Source organism: Eurytemora carolleeae, unplaced genomic scaffold, assembly GCF_000591075.1.
Source record: "Eurytemora carolleeae unplaced genomic scaffold, Eaff_2.0 scaffold65, whole genome shotgun sequence".
NCBI classification, from domain to species: domain Eukaryota; kingdom Metazoa; phylum Arthropoda; class Copepoda; order Calanoida; family Temoridae; genus Eurytemora; species Eurytemora carolleeae.
Window position 1 is genome coordinate 58336 of NW_019396032.1, and position 14496 is coordinate 72831.

At 34.3% G+C, this 14496-nt stretch overlaps 3 protein-coding genes across 5 annotated transcripts in view; all 3 read right to left on the bottom strand.

The window, feature by feature from the left end:
• LOC111697080 (sodium-dependent dopamine transporter) overlaps positions 1-12143 on the bottom strand; it is a 27217-nt gene extending 15074 nt beyond the window's left edge. Inside the window, exons 1-6 of the mRNA XM_023466962.1 lie at positions 12137-12143; positions 5457-5461; positions 1791-2010; positions 1376-1521; positions 985-1127; positions 362-488 (exon numbers count right to left, since the gene is read on the bottom strand). Coding sequence (XP_023322730.1) covers positions 362-488; positions 985-1127; positions 1376-1521; positions 1791-2003 — 629 coding nt within the window. The 5' untranslated portion in view covers positions 2004-2010; positions 5457-5461; positions 12137-12143. The remainder of the gene's footprint in view (positions 1-361; positions 489-984; positions 1128-1375; positions 1522-1790; positions 2011-5456; positions 5462-12136) is intronic.
• Positions 2010-6812, bottom strand: LOC111697131 (uncharacterized). The gene is made up of 9 exons (XM_023467030.1): positions 6720-6812; positions 6476-6546; positions 6082-6133; positions 5581-5638; positions 5049-5137; positions 4708-4832; positions 4305-4444; positions 2802-2886; positions 2010-2171 (listed from the first exon to the last, which is right to left on the bottom strand). The coding sequence occupies exons 1-9, from the start codon at positions 6748-6750 to the stop codon at positions 2124-2126; spliced, it is 699 nt and encodes a 232-aa protein (XP_023322798.1). The 5' UTR covers positions 6751-6812; the 3' UTR covers positions 2010-2123.
• LOC111697090 (uncharacterized) lies at positions 6753-13995 on the bottom strand. 3 transcript variants are annotated; one of them, XM_023466980.1, is made up of 10 exons: positions 13889-13995; positions 12614-12674; positions 11285-12057; positions 10738-10806; positions 9611-9676; positions 8456-8782; positions 8254-8425; positions 7902-7945; positions 7744-7826; positions 6753-7122 (listed from the first exon to the last, which is right to left on the bottom strand). In XM_023466980.1, the coding sequence occupies exons 1-10, from the start codon at positions 13946-13948 to the stop codon at positions 7023-7025; spliced, it is 1755 nt and encodes a 584-aa protein (XP_023322748.1). In that variant the 5' UTR covers positions 13949-13995; the 3' UTR covers positions 6753-7022. The 3 variants fall into 3 exon arrangements, with proteins under 3 accessions (XP_023322748.1, XP_023322739.1, XP_023322758.1); XM_023466971.1 differs by having other exon boundaries at positions 8254-8782; XM_023466990.1 differs by lacking the exon at positions 9611-9676 and having other exon boundaries at positions 8254-8782.
• Positions 13996-14496: the final 501 nt, after the last annotated feature.

The following is a 14496-nucleotide window of genomic DNA, read 5'->3' on the forward strand; positions in this document are numbered from 1 at the left end:
ATTCTTTTCTTTTGACATTTTTCCTGATAAAAATGACACAGTTGGACCCATAAAAACTGAGAAATAAGTTCCATAATTGTATGGGTCTCATTGTAAGAAATATTTTGAATTAAAGATAAACTAGCTAAAGTGCCCGACGTTGCCCGTTGAAAAAAAAATTTTGAATTAAAAAATTTGATTTCAAAGTTTTTTTTGATTTTCGAAAATACAAAAAATCTATTTTTTAACCTATGTTACTTCCCGGACACCCATGGGTGCCCTGAAAAATTGTTAGCCCATTCGGTCCAGCCGTTTGGCCAGCTATAGCTAACATATATACATACAAATATATGTGAGCGGAGAGCTTTATTATTTAGAATACTTGGAAGTGAAGCCTGCAAATGTGTAGTAGATGCACCAGGCAATGATAATGTTGTAGTAGATAGAGACGTAGATGGTGATCATCAACATACCGTATCCTAGACCTCGGAACACTGGAGCTATTTTACCTGAAGTACAGTGAAACCAATAAAACTGTGGAATAGGAAGACATTTTAATTTTATTTATAACTACTACTTTTGCCAGTAGCTGGAAGTCAACTGGTTAAAAAAAGGGTCTGTGTACACTGCCCATTGCAAAACTGACGCGTTTTATCATTTTATGTGGGTTGGACTTTTATAAATTATAACTTGTATAAATATTGTCTTTCTATTCCGCATTTTTTTTGGTCTCTGTAGTTTAATAAATTTTTAAAAATAATTCACCAATGTTTCAGCGTTTTTTGCATGAGGGTCTAAGTTAGATTATAAAATTTTAACCAAATAGATAGATGGTTCTTACAGCTGCCGACGCAATTTTTGTTGGTTCTGAATAGACACCAACGCGTGTCAGTGAACCCTGTTTGGGTTAGACGCTAACGGACAGTTGAAACATGATTTAAACGTTGAACTTGAACTAATAATATCAATATCTAATAATCACGGTGAATGAAGACGACCCCCTACCAAAAATCTGGTTAGGTCCAAGTTGACCGAATTGTCCCAAGACTAGCTCCAGGTAGAAGAGAGGTAGTGCAGCTAGGAACAACATGATTACGTAGGGGATCAAGAACACTCCACCACCGTTCTTGTAGCACTTGTAGGGGAACCTTGACAAAACAAAGGATTGTACAATGTAATAGATAAGAAGGAATGATTTTTGCGCCGACAAATAATTAGATGCCATTAATATCAACTAATAAAATCGAGACAATTGTCGTCCATGCGCTTTCTTTTGAATATAAAATAAGATGTTTCACCTTTTTTGATGATAATTAAATACAAAATACCGAAGACAATCTTTGAGTCGTCTAATTGTCATGCTTAACATGCTTAAATAAATAAACAAAGGTTCTACCTCCATACGTTTCCTATCCCAACAGCATATCCCATACAGGAAAGAAAGAATTCGATCTGGTTTGTCCATTTCCCCCTTACATCTTCACATTCAGATACACATCCGCTATCAGGGTTGGGGGGCAAACCTTCCTCAGCCGGATTCACCTTGTATTTAAATAATATATCGGCGGCAAACAGATAACTGAACCTTGGAATGATTGTCGTCATTCGATTTCCTTCAGAAAAATAACAAAATCCTTGAAGATCTGAAATTTTATGCAAAGAAGAAAGAAGACGACAATCAATCCACGTTTTTTTTTTGAGATCACTTTAACAAAAGGAAACCATGAATGAGTTGAAATAAAAATAGTTTCCTTACCTATTTCGCGCACTAACCCTTTAAATAAATTTTATTTAACAGATTTTCTACTTACTTTCATAGCAGTCAATAAATTGTTGAGTGTAAATTGTTCGTGAGGACAACCTTCGTCCTGGACCCTGCAGTTTGGTTCATTAACCTCGTCGCAAGGTTCAGTCAGAGCTATATCATCATATCCATCCACAAAACCTCCCTTCCGTACAGACATGGACATGTTCTGCACCATGGTCGACAGGTTGGAGACCTTAAGGCTAGAGATGTTGGTCATTTTTGATCTGAGGTAAAGTCATGAAATAAAATAGCTCATTATAATCATAAATACATGTAAACTAAAATAGTAAATTTAAATAAAACTAGATTTGGAATGAGGAGTTCGGGGTTTCCAGGTTTACACAAATCTTGTATATTTCTTCATCTTAGGACTCGAATCATCAAACTAAAAAGAAATATTCAGGCTGAGTAAAAAAAGGAAATAAAGTTGTTTTTGTTTTTGCAAACCATTGATATTTTTTGGTAGAGCTCATGTTTAAGGTTGACAAATAATGAACTGTAGTGAATATTTTGTAAATCAATGACATTTTTTTCTTAACAGTCCACAATTTATACAAATTTAATGGTCGAATATTTCATAACGTGATTTCTATTCAACGTATCTTACGAAAGGTAGGATTTATAACAAAAAAAATCATTTTGAAGTTTAATATGGTAACAAGTTGAGCAGATTTGCACTAAATATTAATTGCGGATTTTTAACCATCTTGATGAAAGAGTAAAGCGTAATCTTTCCCCTCGTAAAGAAATACAAAACTACAGGGCTAGCCACAAAGAATGAGACTTCAGAGACAACTATAGTTAAGGGGATGTAGGGGGGGCCTTCCTTCATTTTTAGTTCCAATCTTACAATTTTTTAGCTGCACGCCTAGTTAGTGAACGAAAATCCTAAAAAAAAAAGACAAAAAAACCAAATCTAACCTTCAGCGCATAACAGTTCAAGAATATATTAGGTCGTCATTTAAGTCTTATTCTTTGTGGTTAACCCTGTAAAATAATGAATAATAAATAACACCTGAGACTTGTCCACAGCTACTGTTCTTAAAGGTGATCTACTAGTTCTCAAGGTTGGATCCTTCCTGTAAACATCAACCAGGATTCTAAACAAATATTTTCCAAGGGTGACACGGAAACGCCTCAACACGGAAATGTCTCAAAATATCGGACTCATAAAACTAATTTAATGTCGTCTTCTCTCATTAAAAATAAATATTTTAACAATTATTTTACCATTAATTTAGGGTAAGTTAGGTCGTGCCGCAGGCTACGGAGGGGGCCGAGCGCTGCGGCTATGATGGGCTAGGGGGCCGAGCGCTGCGACTGGGACAGGCTAGGGGGGCCGAGCGCTGCGGCTAGAACAGGCTAGGAGGCCGAGCGCTGCGGCCATGGCCGTTAGAATATAGCATTTTTAATTTTAAATTGAGAGAAGACGACATTAAATTAGTTTTGTGATTCTGTTTTTTGAGGCATTTCCGTGTTGAGGCGTTTTCGTGTTGAGGCGTTTTCATGTCACCTTTCCAAGGAAGTAAAATAGTGATTCCATTGATTTTTTTCATTTAATCTTTCTATAGAAACTCGTTCCCAATTTTGATTGAGTAAATTCTAAAGATTTAGTGAACAGATTTAAAAAACCACTTCAATTCAATGCGTCCTCATGGTGCTTTTCCGCGAAAAATACTTATTTAAGAACTACCCCCCCCCAAAAAACAAAATATTGATTAACGCCAAGCTCTTATAAATTAAAAATAATGAGTTTAAGTCAAAATTTAATAATCATGTGAGAAGTCATCTATGAAACAAAAATTTTAAATCCGAAAGGTTCTAAATTGTATTTAGTGTCTAGGATGGCCTAATAACATTTTCCTAAGAAATATTTTAATATCAAGACTCAATATTATTTAACCCAGTTCAGTCCATTCTCTAGCAAGCTGGGACCTTCGATCACAATGTGACCTTCTAGATGAAAATATTGCACGATTTCTTTTTACCTTTTCGGTCGCCGAATGAATTTAAAAGACAAATTATGATAAAACATCTTTGTAAATTTGAAGATTGCTAAATTATAAACCAGAACACAATCTAATAAAAATTAAAGAAACTGAACGCATCTCGCCCTGGTTAGTCCCAGGTGGGAGGGACCCTCCGGCAGCCATCAGGCTCCCAAATTTGCTATGCAATATAAATTTCATACAAAACAACTTCAAAAGTTTTTTTACGCGGAAAGGAAGATATTAAGAAAACAAATCAACCTAAATTCGATTTAATTTGTTAAAATCTTGAAATGCAAAATTATTGTTTTAAAGAATTATCTAAAATATAAAAAAATCACCCAAAAAGATATGGCTTAAATCAAGGATTTTAACAAATCAAATCAAATTCAAATAAGAATTTGTTTACTTAATATCTTCCTTATCGCGTATTAGTATGTACTGCATAGCGGAGGCTCTGTGCTGCATAGTAAATCCAGGAGGCTCATGGCGGCTGTGGGTTCCCTCCCTAGCCCAGAGTTGACTTCTACCTGAGAAACAAAATGGAGATGAATATTTTGAAGATGAAGAGAGGAAAGAGGTAGTTGAAGGTTCTATCTGTTGGAAACCTCACTGGTTTCGATAGATTTTTCGGATCAATGTCTAGCACTTCTAGATCCTCGTAGTGGGCCTTAATATAGACCCAGCTAAATATCGTCTTCCAACTAATCAGTCAAATTGGATTTTCAATTCGTTCCGATAGCAATTTATTAGATTAAAAAAAGTGATAATGGGTTAGAAATAGGTGAAGTTTTTTATTACATTTTTATGATACTTATGTGAATTTAGTGTTTTACCCTCCAAACTTCAAACTATCATGAAATAACCCCAAAAATTGTTACAGAGAAAATAAAGCTTGATCATGGCAAGCAAAGATGATGTAAAAAATCTTACAAAGACGGGATCCCCCTTTATCTGGAGGGTGATGGTGGTGATGAGGGTTATCAGGTCGAGGACAATGATGCTGATAAGGAACACTAGAACTGGAACAAGGAACAGACGCTGTCTTTTCCAGATTCCTGGAGGAACGAAATTAGTTGAAGTTATTGAAAAATTGAAATAACGCTTTTAAACAACAAAATATGATTTGTACCAAAAAACTGGCAAATTCTAACGATAAATAAAAAAATTGATAAATGAGAAAATCTGAAAGCATAAACATGCCCCAAATATTGACAATCTGTCCGTCAAATAAAACAACAAAATGTCCATTCTAACAATATAACTTAATTTACCGAATAATCCTAGCAAGTTAACCAAGGTACCAGAGACACCAACAATCATGAGTTCAGCTCCAGTAGCTCCAGGGTTGATCCTTAATCCTCTGCAGAAAAAATGTACTCTCAAAATATTTTTGGAGAAAAAAATACACAGTAAAACATAAATATTGGTTAAATTCAATTTTTATCAACTTCAAAACAATTTGCGCACAATTCCCTCTTTCTAACAATCCAGAAAGTTTAAATATTAGGGAGAAGGCTTTATTCAAAGATTAATTAAAATATAAGATAGGACATTGGATGTCGTCTTTTCAAGATTTTGTTGACTTACGTTCACAATAACTCTGAGGCTACAGCCCAAAGGAGTTAAGTGTAGTCGGCGTAGAACACAGACAGAGAGAGCCTGTTCTACGTAGACTAAACCTCTTCTTTGGGCTGCTGTCTCCGAGTTATTGTGAACGTAAGTCAACGCGATCTTGAAAAGACGACATCTAGTGTCCTATCTGTTATTTTAATTAATCTATGGCCTTATTAATAAAACTCTTACTTGTAATCAACATCAGAAACCTTTCCATAGTAGATCATAGAGGCGGCCAGAGCAATAACTTAACATATTTTATACAGGTGGGTTGATCAATAACCAATAACTTAACGTATTTCATAGAGGCGGCTAGAGCAATAACTAAAAATGTTTCATAGAGGTAGGTTGAGCAAGAAATAAACATATTACTGCGACAAGAGCAAGAACCTAACATATTTCATAAAGGCGGCTAGAGCAATAACTCATATTTCATAGAGGCGGCTAGAGCAATAAATAAAGTCGACATTATAAGTAACTGAACATGAACATCTCCAATATCCATAAAAGCAAAGCATGAGTATAAGGGTTTCAGGTCAAAGATTGATAAAGAAACCGATATAATGGTTTAAAAAGAAAATACTTCGGAGGNGATGGATTTGGTACCCGTCAATTTGAATAGGGAACTTGGCAATAAATATGTGAAAAAGGGACAAAATAAATAATCCAATGGAAATAAACGAATTATACCTAAAACATAGCCGATTGTGCTTATACAAAGCAGTAACTCAACAAACCAGATCTAAACAAAATAATAAAATTAAATCTAGATTTGCCTCGTTAAAAATAATCGAGTTTTAAGTAACCCCCTTATTAAAGAGTTGCATGTATTCAAACATCTTTATCTGTGAAACAATGAGGCAACTATCGTCGTTTTAAGATCCCAGTTTTTCTGTGAATTTCCTTCACTGTCTCTGCTGCAAAAATCCGCATGTTACTTTAACAGAGAAGCAACAATTCGAAATGATAAAAGTTCAAATAGAAAAAAAGGAAAATCTTCTACCATTGTTCAATTTTTCTCAATGAATACAACTCTTTTAGTCGAGGGTCACTTCAAATAACGTTGACAGTCCCTTTAACACACCTTTGTGCAGCAGAAAAAATTCTTTGAACTTCCTTCATATCTAGCGGGGGACACATTCCCTTTCCTCCAGGCTAAATATCGTTCAATGTTAAAAATTAATCAAATATATTAGATTTGATTAAATTAAAGCTTTCTGATTTTTTATTGAAAAACAAAACCTAGTTATTTGTATGGCTAAGAGCTAATCTATGCACGCCAGTTGAAATTTCTTTTAAAGCATAATAATCAAAAAATTCTTTAATACCTGTAAAAGGCCAGGCGGTCCCGAAAATCATTCTTCTACAATAAAAAGTTTTAAATTTTCTGTCTATGAATTATACACCTGACAGGATTTCCATATTTCCCAAAGAAAAAATCTGTTTTATAATTAAGCAAGAAAAAAACACATTTATCTTTTGGCTTTACAATACTTCTCCCGACCAAACAAAACAATGGGACAGAGAATAGTACAATATTAAAATAAAAACATTTTCATTACATATAATTTATCCATCACAATATTTTATCAAAAAAATATTTCTTTATACAAATGCTGATTCTTTCGAGTCTAGAAAGAGGCTCGAACTCTGATGTTCTTGAATTTGGACATGTTAATGTGCGCCGGAAGATCAAACTCCTTTAGATTCGTTCCACGGCATTTGCAGCAGCTGAAGAAGGAAAAAGTTAAAATAATTGATTAAGGATTAAACTTAGGAATGGGAATATTTTATTGGTTGCATGAGAATTTTGCCAATAACTTCTTTAAAACCGAAACTAACAACAATGTCATTATAGTGCTAAAATGTGCATGTAAAAGGGCTACAGAAAAGAATAAAGGAGTTAGAGTGGTATATTCAAAGCCCAAGGCGTTGCGACACTTCAAAGTCGACCCTGTCTTAAACATTGACTTTTTGTAAACAGACTAAAGCTATGTGCATACTTTATTTACTTTTTAGCAGAAGAAGATCTTCTGAAATTTTATTGGTTGCATGAAAAAGGCTTTTCAAAATAACACTCGTTATGCTTAAGAATAAGCTTAGAAAGGAAGAATTTAAAAAACTTCAAAGGAATCAATATGATTTCTTAAGTTTATTGCTAGGCGTTAAAATTTGTTCAACTAAATTTATTAATTAATTAAAGAATTTATTAAGGAGTTAAATAATGTAACTAAATCATGAGAAAATGGGTTTCAAAACTTTTCGCTCCAACTCAAAACTTGAATTTTGAGAGACATTGATGATCTAAAATTAATCCTTCAATCATAATTTCTGTTCTACACCTTTACATACCTGGCATAATCCATGAGATAGGTGACCTCTGGGTGAGTGACGCAGTGCTTCATGACCCGCCCTATCATATCATGGGAACAGACCTAATAACAACATTACATAAATTATTATATTATATAATTATATAATTTTTCAACAAGTATTTAGAAAATGAGAACCTGACACATCACTATCTTCAGCGCTCTCATACAAATACAATTCCCTATAAACAAAACTACGATTGAAGAAAAGAAAATATAGGATTTATTTCATTAAAAAAAAACATTAAAATCCTTAAACATACAAAATAAAAATAAATGTTCAAAAACAAAAAAGATTTAGGTTCAACCATATCAAATGAGTAAGTATAATTTATAAGTATAATTTATTTATAAGTGTCCTCTGATTTGCTTTAACTTTCAGTCTTTAATGAAACCATGGAAAGGGATATTCATACCTTACGCAATTTTATACCGGTAAAATGATAATTGTCATTAAAGAACATTTTGAACATTAAAAAAGTACTGTTACCTTCTCCATAAGGAGGAGATTTAGATGGAGATTTCTTCTCAATAGGTTTAACAGGAGTAACACAACCCTTCACTCCAAGCCTTTCTTTTGCAGGTATCCTAGCATCCTTTACAGGGGTCGCAGTATCAACCTTCTCCAAGGTCTGAGGCTTATTAGAAATGGTCAAAGATACCTTGCCAGTGGTAGGTAGGATAGAAGATACCTTGCCAGTGGTAGGTAGGATAGAAGATACCTTGCCAGTGGTAGGTAGGATAGAAGCTTTCATCATATCATTGACAGGTGAAGGACTCACTTCTGCCTTTACAGGGAATGCCTGTGTGCACCTAGCTGGAGGAGACGAGGTCTTCGGAGGCAGGAGAATATTTTGGTCTGAATTAGCTACAGAAGAAGGAGCTTTGACGAACCCCTTGAACGAGGTTGGAACGAAGTTCTTCTCCGGAGTCGGAGCAGGAACCATATCTTTAGCAGGAGGTTTTAATACAGTTCGGTGCTCCTGGTTGGAGTAACTGGAGCTCGGCTGGTTTGTAACCTAGGGAAAACAAATCATATAATAGAAATTGTTATCCAGATTTAAATATAGTTAGTTATTAAACAAAATTAAGTATATATACAGTGGGACACACACAACTGTAGAATAGGAGGACGACATTTGGAGAAGTTTATTTATTTGACATTATGTAGAAACTGGAATTACAAAGTAGTTTAAATCTCACCTTAAGTGAAATTGGTCTTTAAGTGTACAATGCAAAATTAATTGGTTGACACGACTGTTCTCATAACTTGAGTCTAACAGTACGCAGTCGTCTTCCAATTCCACAATTATTAAGTGGGTCTCACTTTAGAACTAAAAGGAGGGGGATAAAGTTTATTTGCATTCATCAATCGTGATTGCATAGGACCGATTCTCCTGCCTTACTCAGTAATACAGAATACAGAGTCCTGCTTGTAATCTTTTCTTATTATTATGCATTATTAAATAAGCAGTTGAACATAGAAAAAAACTCTATCCCATAGTTCCATAGTTCTATTAATATAAGGTTGGAGAAGGTTAACGACATAAGAGAATGTTAAACCAAAAGTAAAAAATTGACAAAATGAAAAAACTAAATGAAAAAATGAAAAAGGTTAAACCAAAAAAATGAAAACAAAAAAAAACGTTGGAGAAGGGCAGAAGGGAAAAGGCTAAACCACTTCATGCAAAAAATGAAATCGAAAAAAAACCAGGAAAAATCACTAGAAGAAAAATTTTATGATAGATTGGTAAAAAAATAAGAGAATCCTAGGATGCAAAAACTGGAAGTTAAGGCTCGTATTTCAGGTATATAACTTGCATAGAGCTCTTAATAATAAAGCAAACCGTAATCTTTAGATCTGAGAACTCCTGAAGTTTGACCTTCAAGCTACCTTCTTCATCAATATACACCTAATTATTGATTCAGTTTAGTTAGTCCTGAAGATCCTTCAATAAGTGTAAAGCTGTTACTAGATTCAATTCAGCGCTATTTCAGATTCCAGTATTCTACTGTGCCGCCACCTTGCCTGGATTTCCGATGTCTGAGACTGTGTGGTCCATAATGCAAATCTTAATGGTCAAAACTTAAACATAGGCAAACTTAATAACACAAGGTTCTGCTTAAAAGTCCAAGTATCTCAAATAACGGAAATGTTCTTTTTCTTCAACAAGCGCATTTAGACAAAAAACGGCAGGAAGCATGGAAAATCCAGGAATATAAAAATAGAACTCCAAAGCAGATATTACAAAGATAAATAGCAAGAAGGCCCAAGGCCGCATACGTACGGACAGAATACAGAAAATTTAGAAATAATGTCAGCATTTAGAACAATACCTAATTATGTCTTACACCATCTTTTTTATTGTAAAAATGATAAAAATTAATTGTAATAAAAATTAATGAACAATTAAATAAGGCCTAGTATTTACAATGATTGCACATTTAAAAAACAATAACTTTATTAATTGCATTATTTATAATTTAATAGAAATTATTGATATATTGATATCAATGATTTCCGTTAAAGGGACTGTCGTAATTTCGAGTGACTCTCCATTCCAAAAGAGGCGTGATCGATTCACAATGAACCTTTACCTTTATTATTTTTTAGTTTGAAGTGTAACTTTGACAATTTCCTCTTTCTGAATCTGCAAGCAGAAATTCTCAAGTCACTTTTATGGAAAAAATTGAAAAAAATGATTTTTATGAGATTATAGCTCATTCATTCTTGAATAGACTTCAGTTGGAAATTGCACCATTGTAAATCAGACATGCCACTCAAAAGAAAAAAAAATGGAGGGTTACTTTAAATTACAAGGGCATTCCCTAAAAATTGTAAAAAAAAAACTGAAAAAACGAATAATGAAACCGAAGAAAAACAAAAAGAGGAAGAAAAAGAGGAAGAAAATAAGAAAGAGGAAGAAAATAAGAAAGAAAGAGGAAGATCTTTTTTAATGATCATCAGTTTTACCTCTCTGTTCCTATCTAATCGACTCATTAGATTGCTCTTCTCAAACATGTTCTTAGATGCTGCAGGAACCTTAATTTACTTCTTGATAAGTTTTAAAAATAATATTTCCTCGGAGAATTATTGCAAATTAGAATTCAGTCCAAGAGAAAAAAATTCTACTATTATTATCTTATTCTTACTAAAAAAAATATGAAATAAGCTTACACCGTTTTATTTAATCTTACCAATGCTTTTATATCTAGTTTAAATCTGGAGCGAAGAGAAAGATTGTATTAACAAAAATAAATTTAAATCTTTTCACTGACTTCTAAAGAAAAATAAAACATAAGTATTTTACACGTTTCCCACAAAGGATACGACTTCAATGACGACTTTAAGATCTGATGTCTGTTCGAACGATCAAATTCAGACTTTTAAAGGAGTTTTTTTTCCGAGTTGATAATAAAAGTGTACGCGGATAATTCTAAATGAAAGAAATTTAAAGAATTTCGTACAGTCGTCTCTGAAATCTTATCCTAAATGGGTAACCCTGTATATCTAAATTAACCTCGGCATGCTTGCTACTTCTTGCTGCACTATTGGTTCCACCAGGTGGAGCTCTGACTCTACTTGTGTTAGATCTCTTGAATGTTTCTACTGAAAGCGGGGAACAAGAATCCTTCACGTTGTCTTCCCTCCGATTTGAGAGAAACGAAAACTCATTCTCCTTATTGCTGCTCATATTAAGAAGCTTTTTCGTTCTCATCAAGGACGGAGTATTCAGCTGCTCCTCTTTCATCCTGTTGGAAGCAGATACGGCTTCCATTCTCATCAAGGTCGGAGTATTCAGCTGCTCCTCTCTCATCCTGTTGGAAGCAGATACGGCTTCCGTTCTCATCAAGGTCGGAGTATTCAGCTGCTCCTCTCTAATCCTGTTGGAAGCAGATACTGCTTCCATTTTCATCAAGGTCGGAGTATTCAGCTGCTCCTCTCTCATCCTGTTGGAAGCAGATACTGCTTCCGTTCTCATCAAGGTCGGAGTATTTAGCTGCTCTTCTCTCATTCTTGTAGGAGTAGATACTACGTCTGTTCTCTTCAAGGTTTGAGGTATCAGCTGCTCCTCTATCATCCTATTGGAAGCAGATACTGCTTCTTTTCTCATCAAGGTCGGAGTATTCAGCAGCTCTTCTCTCATCTTGATGGGAGCAGAGATATCTTTCTCTAAACTCTTATTTTGTATCAGATAAGATGGTTCCCCATAGTTTGCATTAATATCATGAGACGGAGGAGGCACCTCGGCTCTGACGAGGTTCGCGTTGGAATCCTGAGCTTTGGGTGCATCTAGACATAGTGAAAACATAAATATTTTGAGATTATTATCCCTGGGTTTCCAAGGTCATTGTAAATATTGTAAGCTTACTAGAACTGAATTATCGAATGGTTAGGATTGGGATCCAGAATACTCCAAAATATAAAAAATAACTATTTGGTTTTCTTTGAACACAAACTCCGAGTGTTGACTAAAAAGAGATCAGTAAAACTCTCCAAATCTATCAATCTGCAGTAAACAAAAATAAACAAAGGAATTCAGAATTTTTTTTCGTCAACTTTGGTTTTTTCACTTAAATATTCTTAGCTGTGTCTGGACCTTTTTTGTATGAAAATAAAATAAGCACCATTTTTTAAATGTTTATCTTTAGAACCAGATGAATGATGAACAAAAAAGTTTCGCTCTTTAAATTAAATCTCAATTTCTCAGATAAGAGGTTGGTAAATCCTCTCATTCAAATTAGAATGGATCCTTATTCATTAGGCACTGTTTAATAAACTGCAGTGAAAAAACGGAAAAAAGGGAAATATTCGGAGATATATTGAAGGATTTAGGAAGTAAGCTGACCTGCTCGTCGCTGTAGGCGCTGTTGAGCCAAGGTCTTTGAACGTGGTGGTGCAGTGAGCCTCTGAAACACAAGATTAATTTAAACCTTATTCAAAACAGGGAATTAGACTTTTTGACTCTTTAAAGGCGAACCAACATAAAAACTGTTTGAAATTAAAAAAACTTCTATTCCCTAAAAGTTAGCTTTCCACCCCACAATGGAAAATTTCAAATCAGGCCGCAGATACAGAAACATTTGGATTTCATAGTGGAAGTAAAACCAATATTGGCTTTACTTCGAAAGCAAACTTGTAGATAGTAAAATTCTGAAAAATGCGAGATTCTTGTAAAGTATCTTGAAAGCCCAAAAAGCTCCGAATTTTTAAAAACTGATGAAACTGGAGACTTACAAGTTCAGACACTAAGTAGTTCATAGGAAGATTAAATAGAGGAAAAAAATTAAAGATATGAAAGAAATCAAATCAAAAGGGGCGGGGATGGCAAATGACTCCAGTAATGGATTGGAGGTTCAAGTCCTTTCCGTGTCCTGGTTTTTCAGTCTGGGCTTCTTCCTATTTTTAAAACATCCCATCAACATTTGTTTGTAAAGTGCGAAGTTCCTTGCCACACGACCAAGTTTGAGCCATGCCTCACATTTGGACCAACGTCATACAAAATATACCCTGTAACCGGGCAAAAATTGCATGACAGAGGTCTCCCCAGCGAGTATTTTGTTTCAAAAGTGGATTGGCGATTAATAAGGCAGCAAATGAACAATTAATAAGAAAAAACCGGGTTGACAGACATTGATCAAATTGCTTAAAGGGACTATAAGCGTAATTTCAATTGACCATCCATGCTGAGATTACAATACCCAATTTGCAACGGTCCCCTTTGGCTGTTTAATAATGTGAAAGATGCCGACTTTGAACTGACTCGAAGTGTTTATTTTTACGAGTTTCTCCATTGCTTCTTATAAACAAGAAATGCACCAGTCACTTTCGCACAGAAACCACATATAAAAATAAACAATTTTAAGAAAAAAATCATTGATATGGAATTCATACTTTTCAAGGATACCGTTGTAAACCGGGCATTTCCATCATAGAGGGTCACTTGAAATTACGCTTACAGTCCCTTTTAAATCCACGAGAAAAGGGTCGTGAGAGAAAAAAGATGAAAATATTTGAGAAGAGAGAAGATGAGAAGAAAGATGGGACCGAACTGGTCGGTTAATGGTCAAGGATGTTTTCAACCCATGGGAAAATACTGTCCCCAAGGTTACAGGATACAAACCTTGTTCGGGTCGAAGTTGAATTTAGTATTATTAGTTAGACGAACAGGATGAACATACATTCTGCTCTGAAAATAAATACTGATTAATAATACCAAGGCTTGAAGGGTTGGAACCATCATGAACTTATTCTGTTTTCCGATTCGATGTGTTTTTTAATATCTTAATTAAAATGTCCTGAAAAAATCTAGTTTTTTTCTTTCAAAAATATTGTAGAAATATTACAAGTTGGTCATTAAAGCACTTTTTTAAACTTACAAAATTCAAAGTTCAAAATATCACAGGTGGCAAAGAAATATAAAGGTCATATGAAATGAAATTAGTTTGTTTTTAAAATTAAGTTTGAAATGTGCAATCGGGAGTGATAGTTCTTAATTGTTGTGGTTCACACTGTAAACATAAGGTGTAAAGATGACGGGTAAAGATTGATGATATAGACTCTAAACCTGATCAATGATAATCTTAAGTAAACGGTTAAACAAAACTTCTTCATTGAAACAAACAATTTAATAGAACCATTTCAAAATACATTGAGCAGCAAAACATTTCTAATTTCATTTTGAAAGGACGCACATTCAAGTGAATCTCCATACTAAGAGAGTTATGTAAT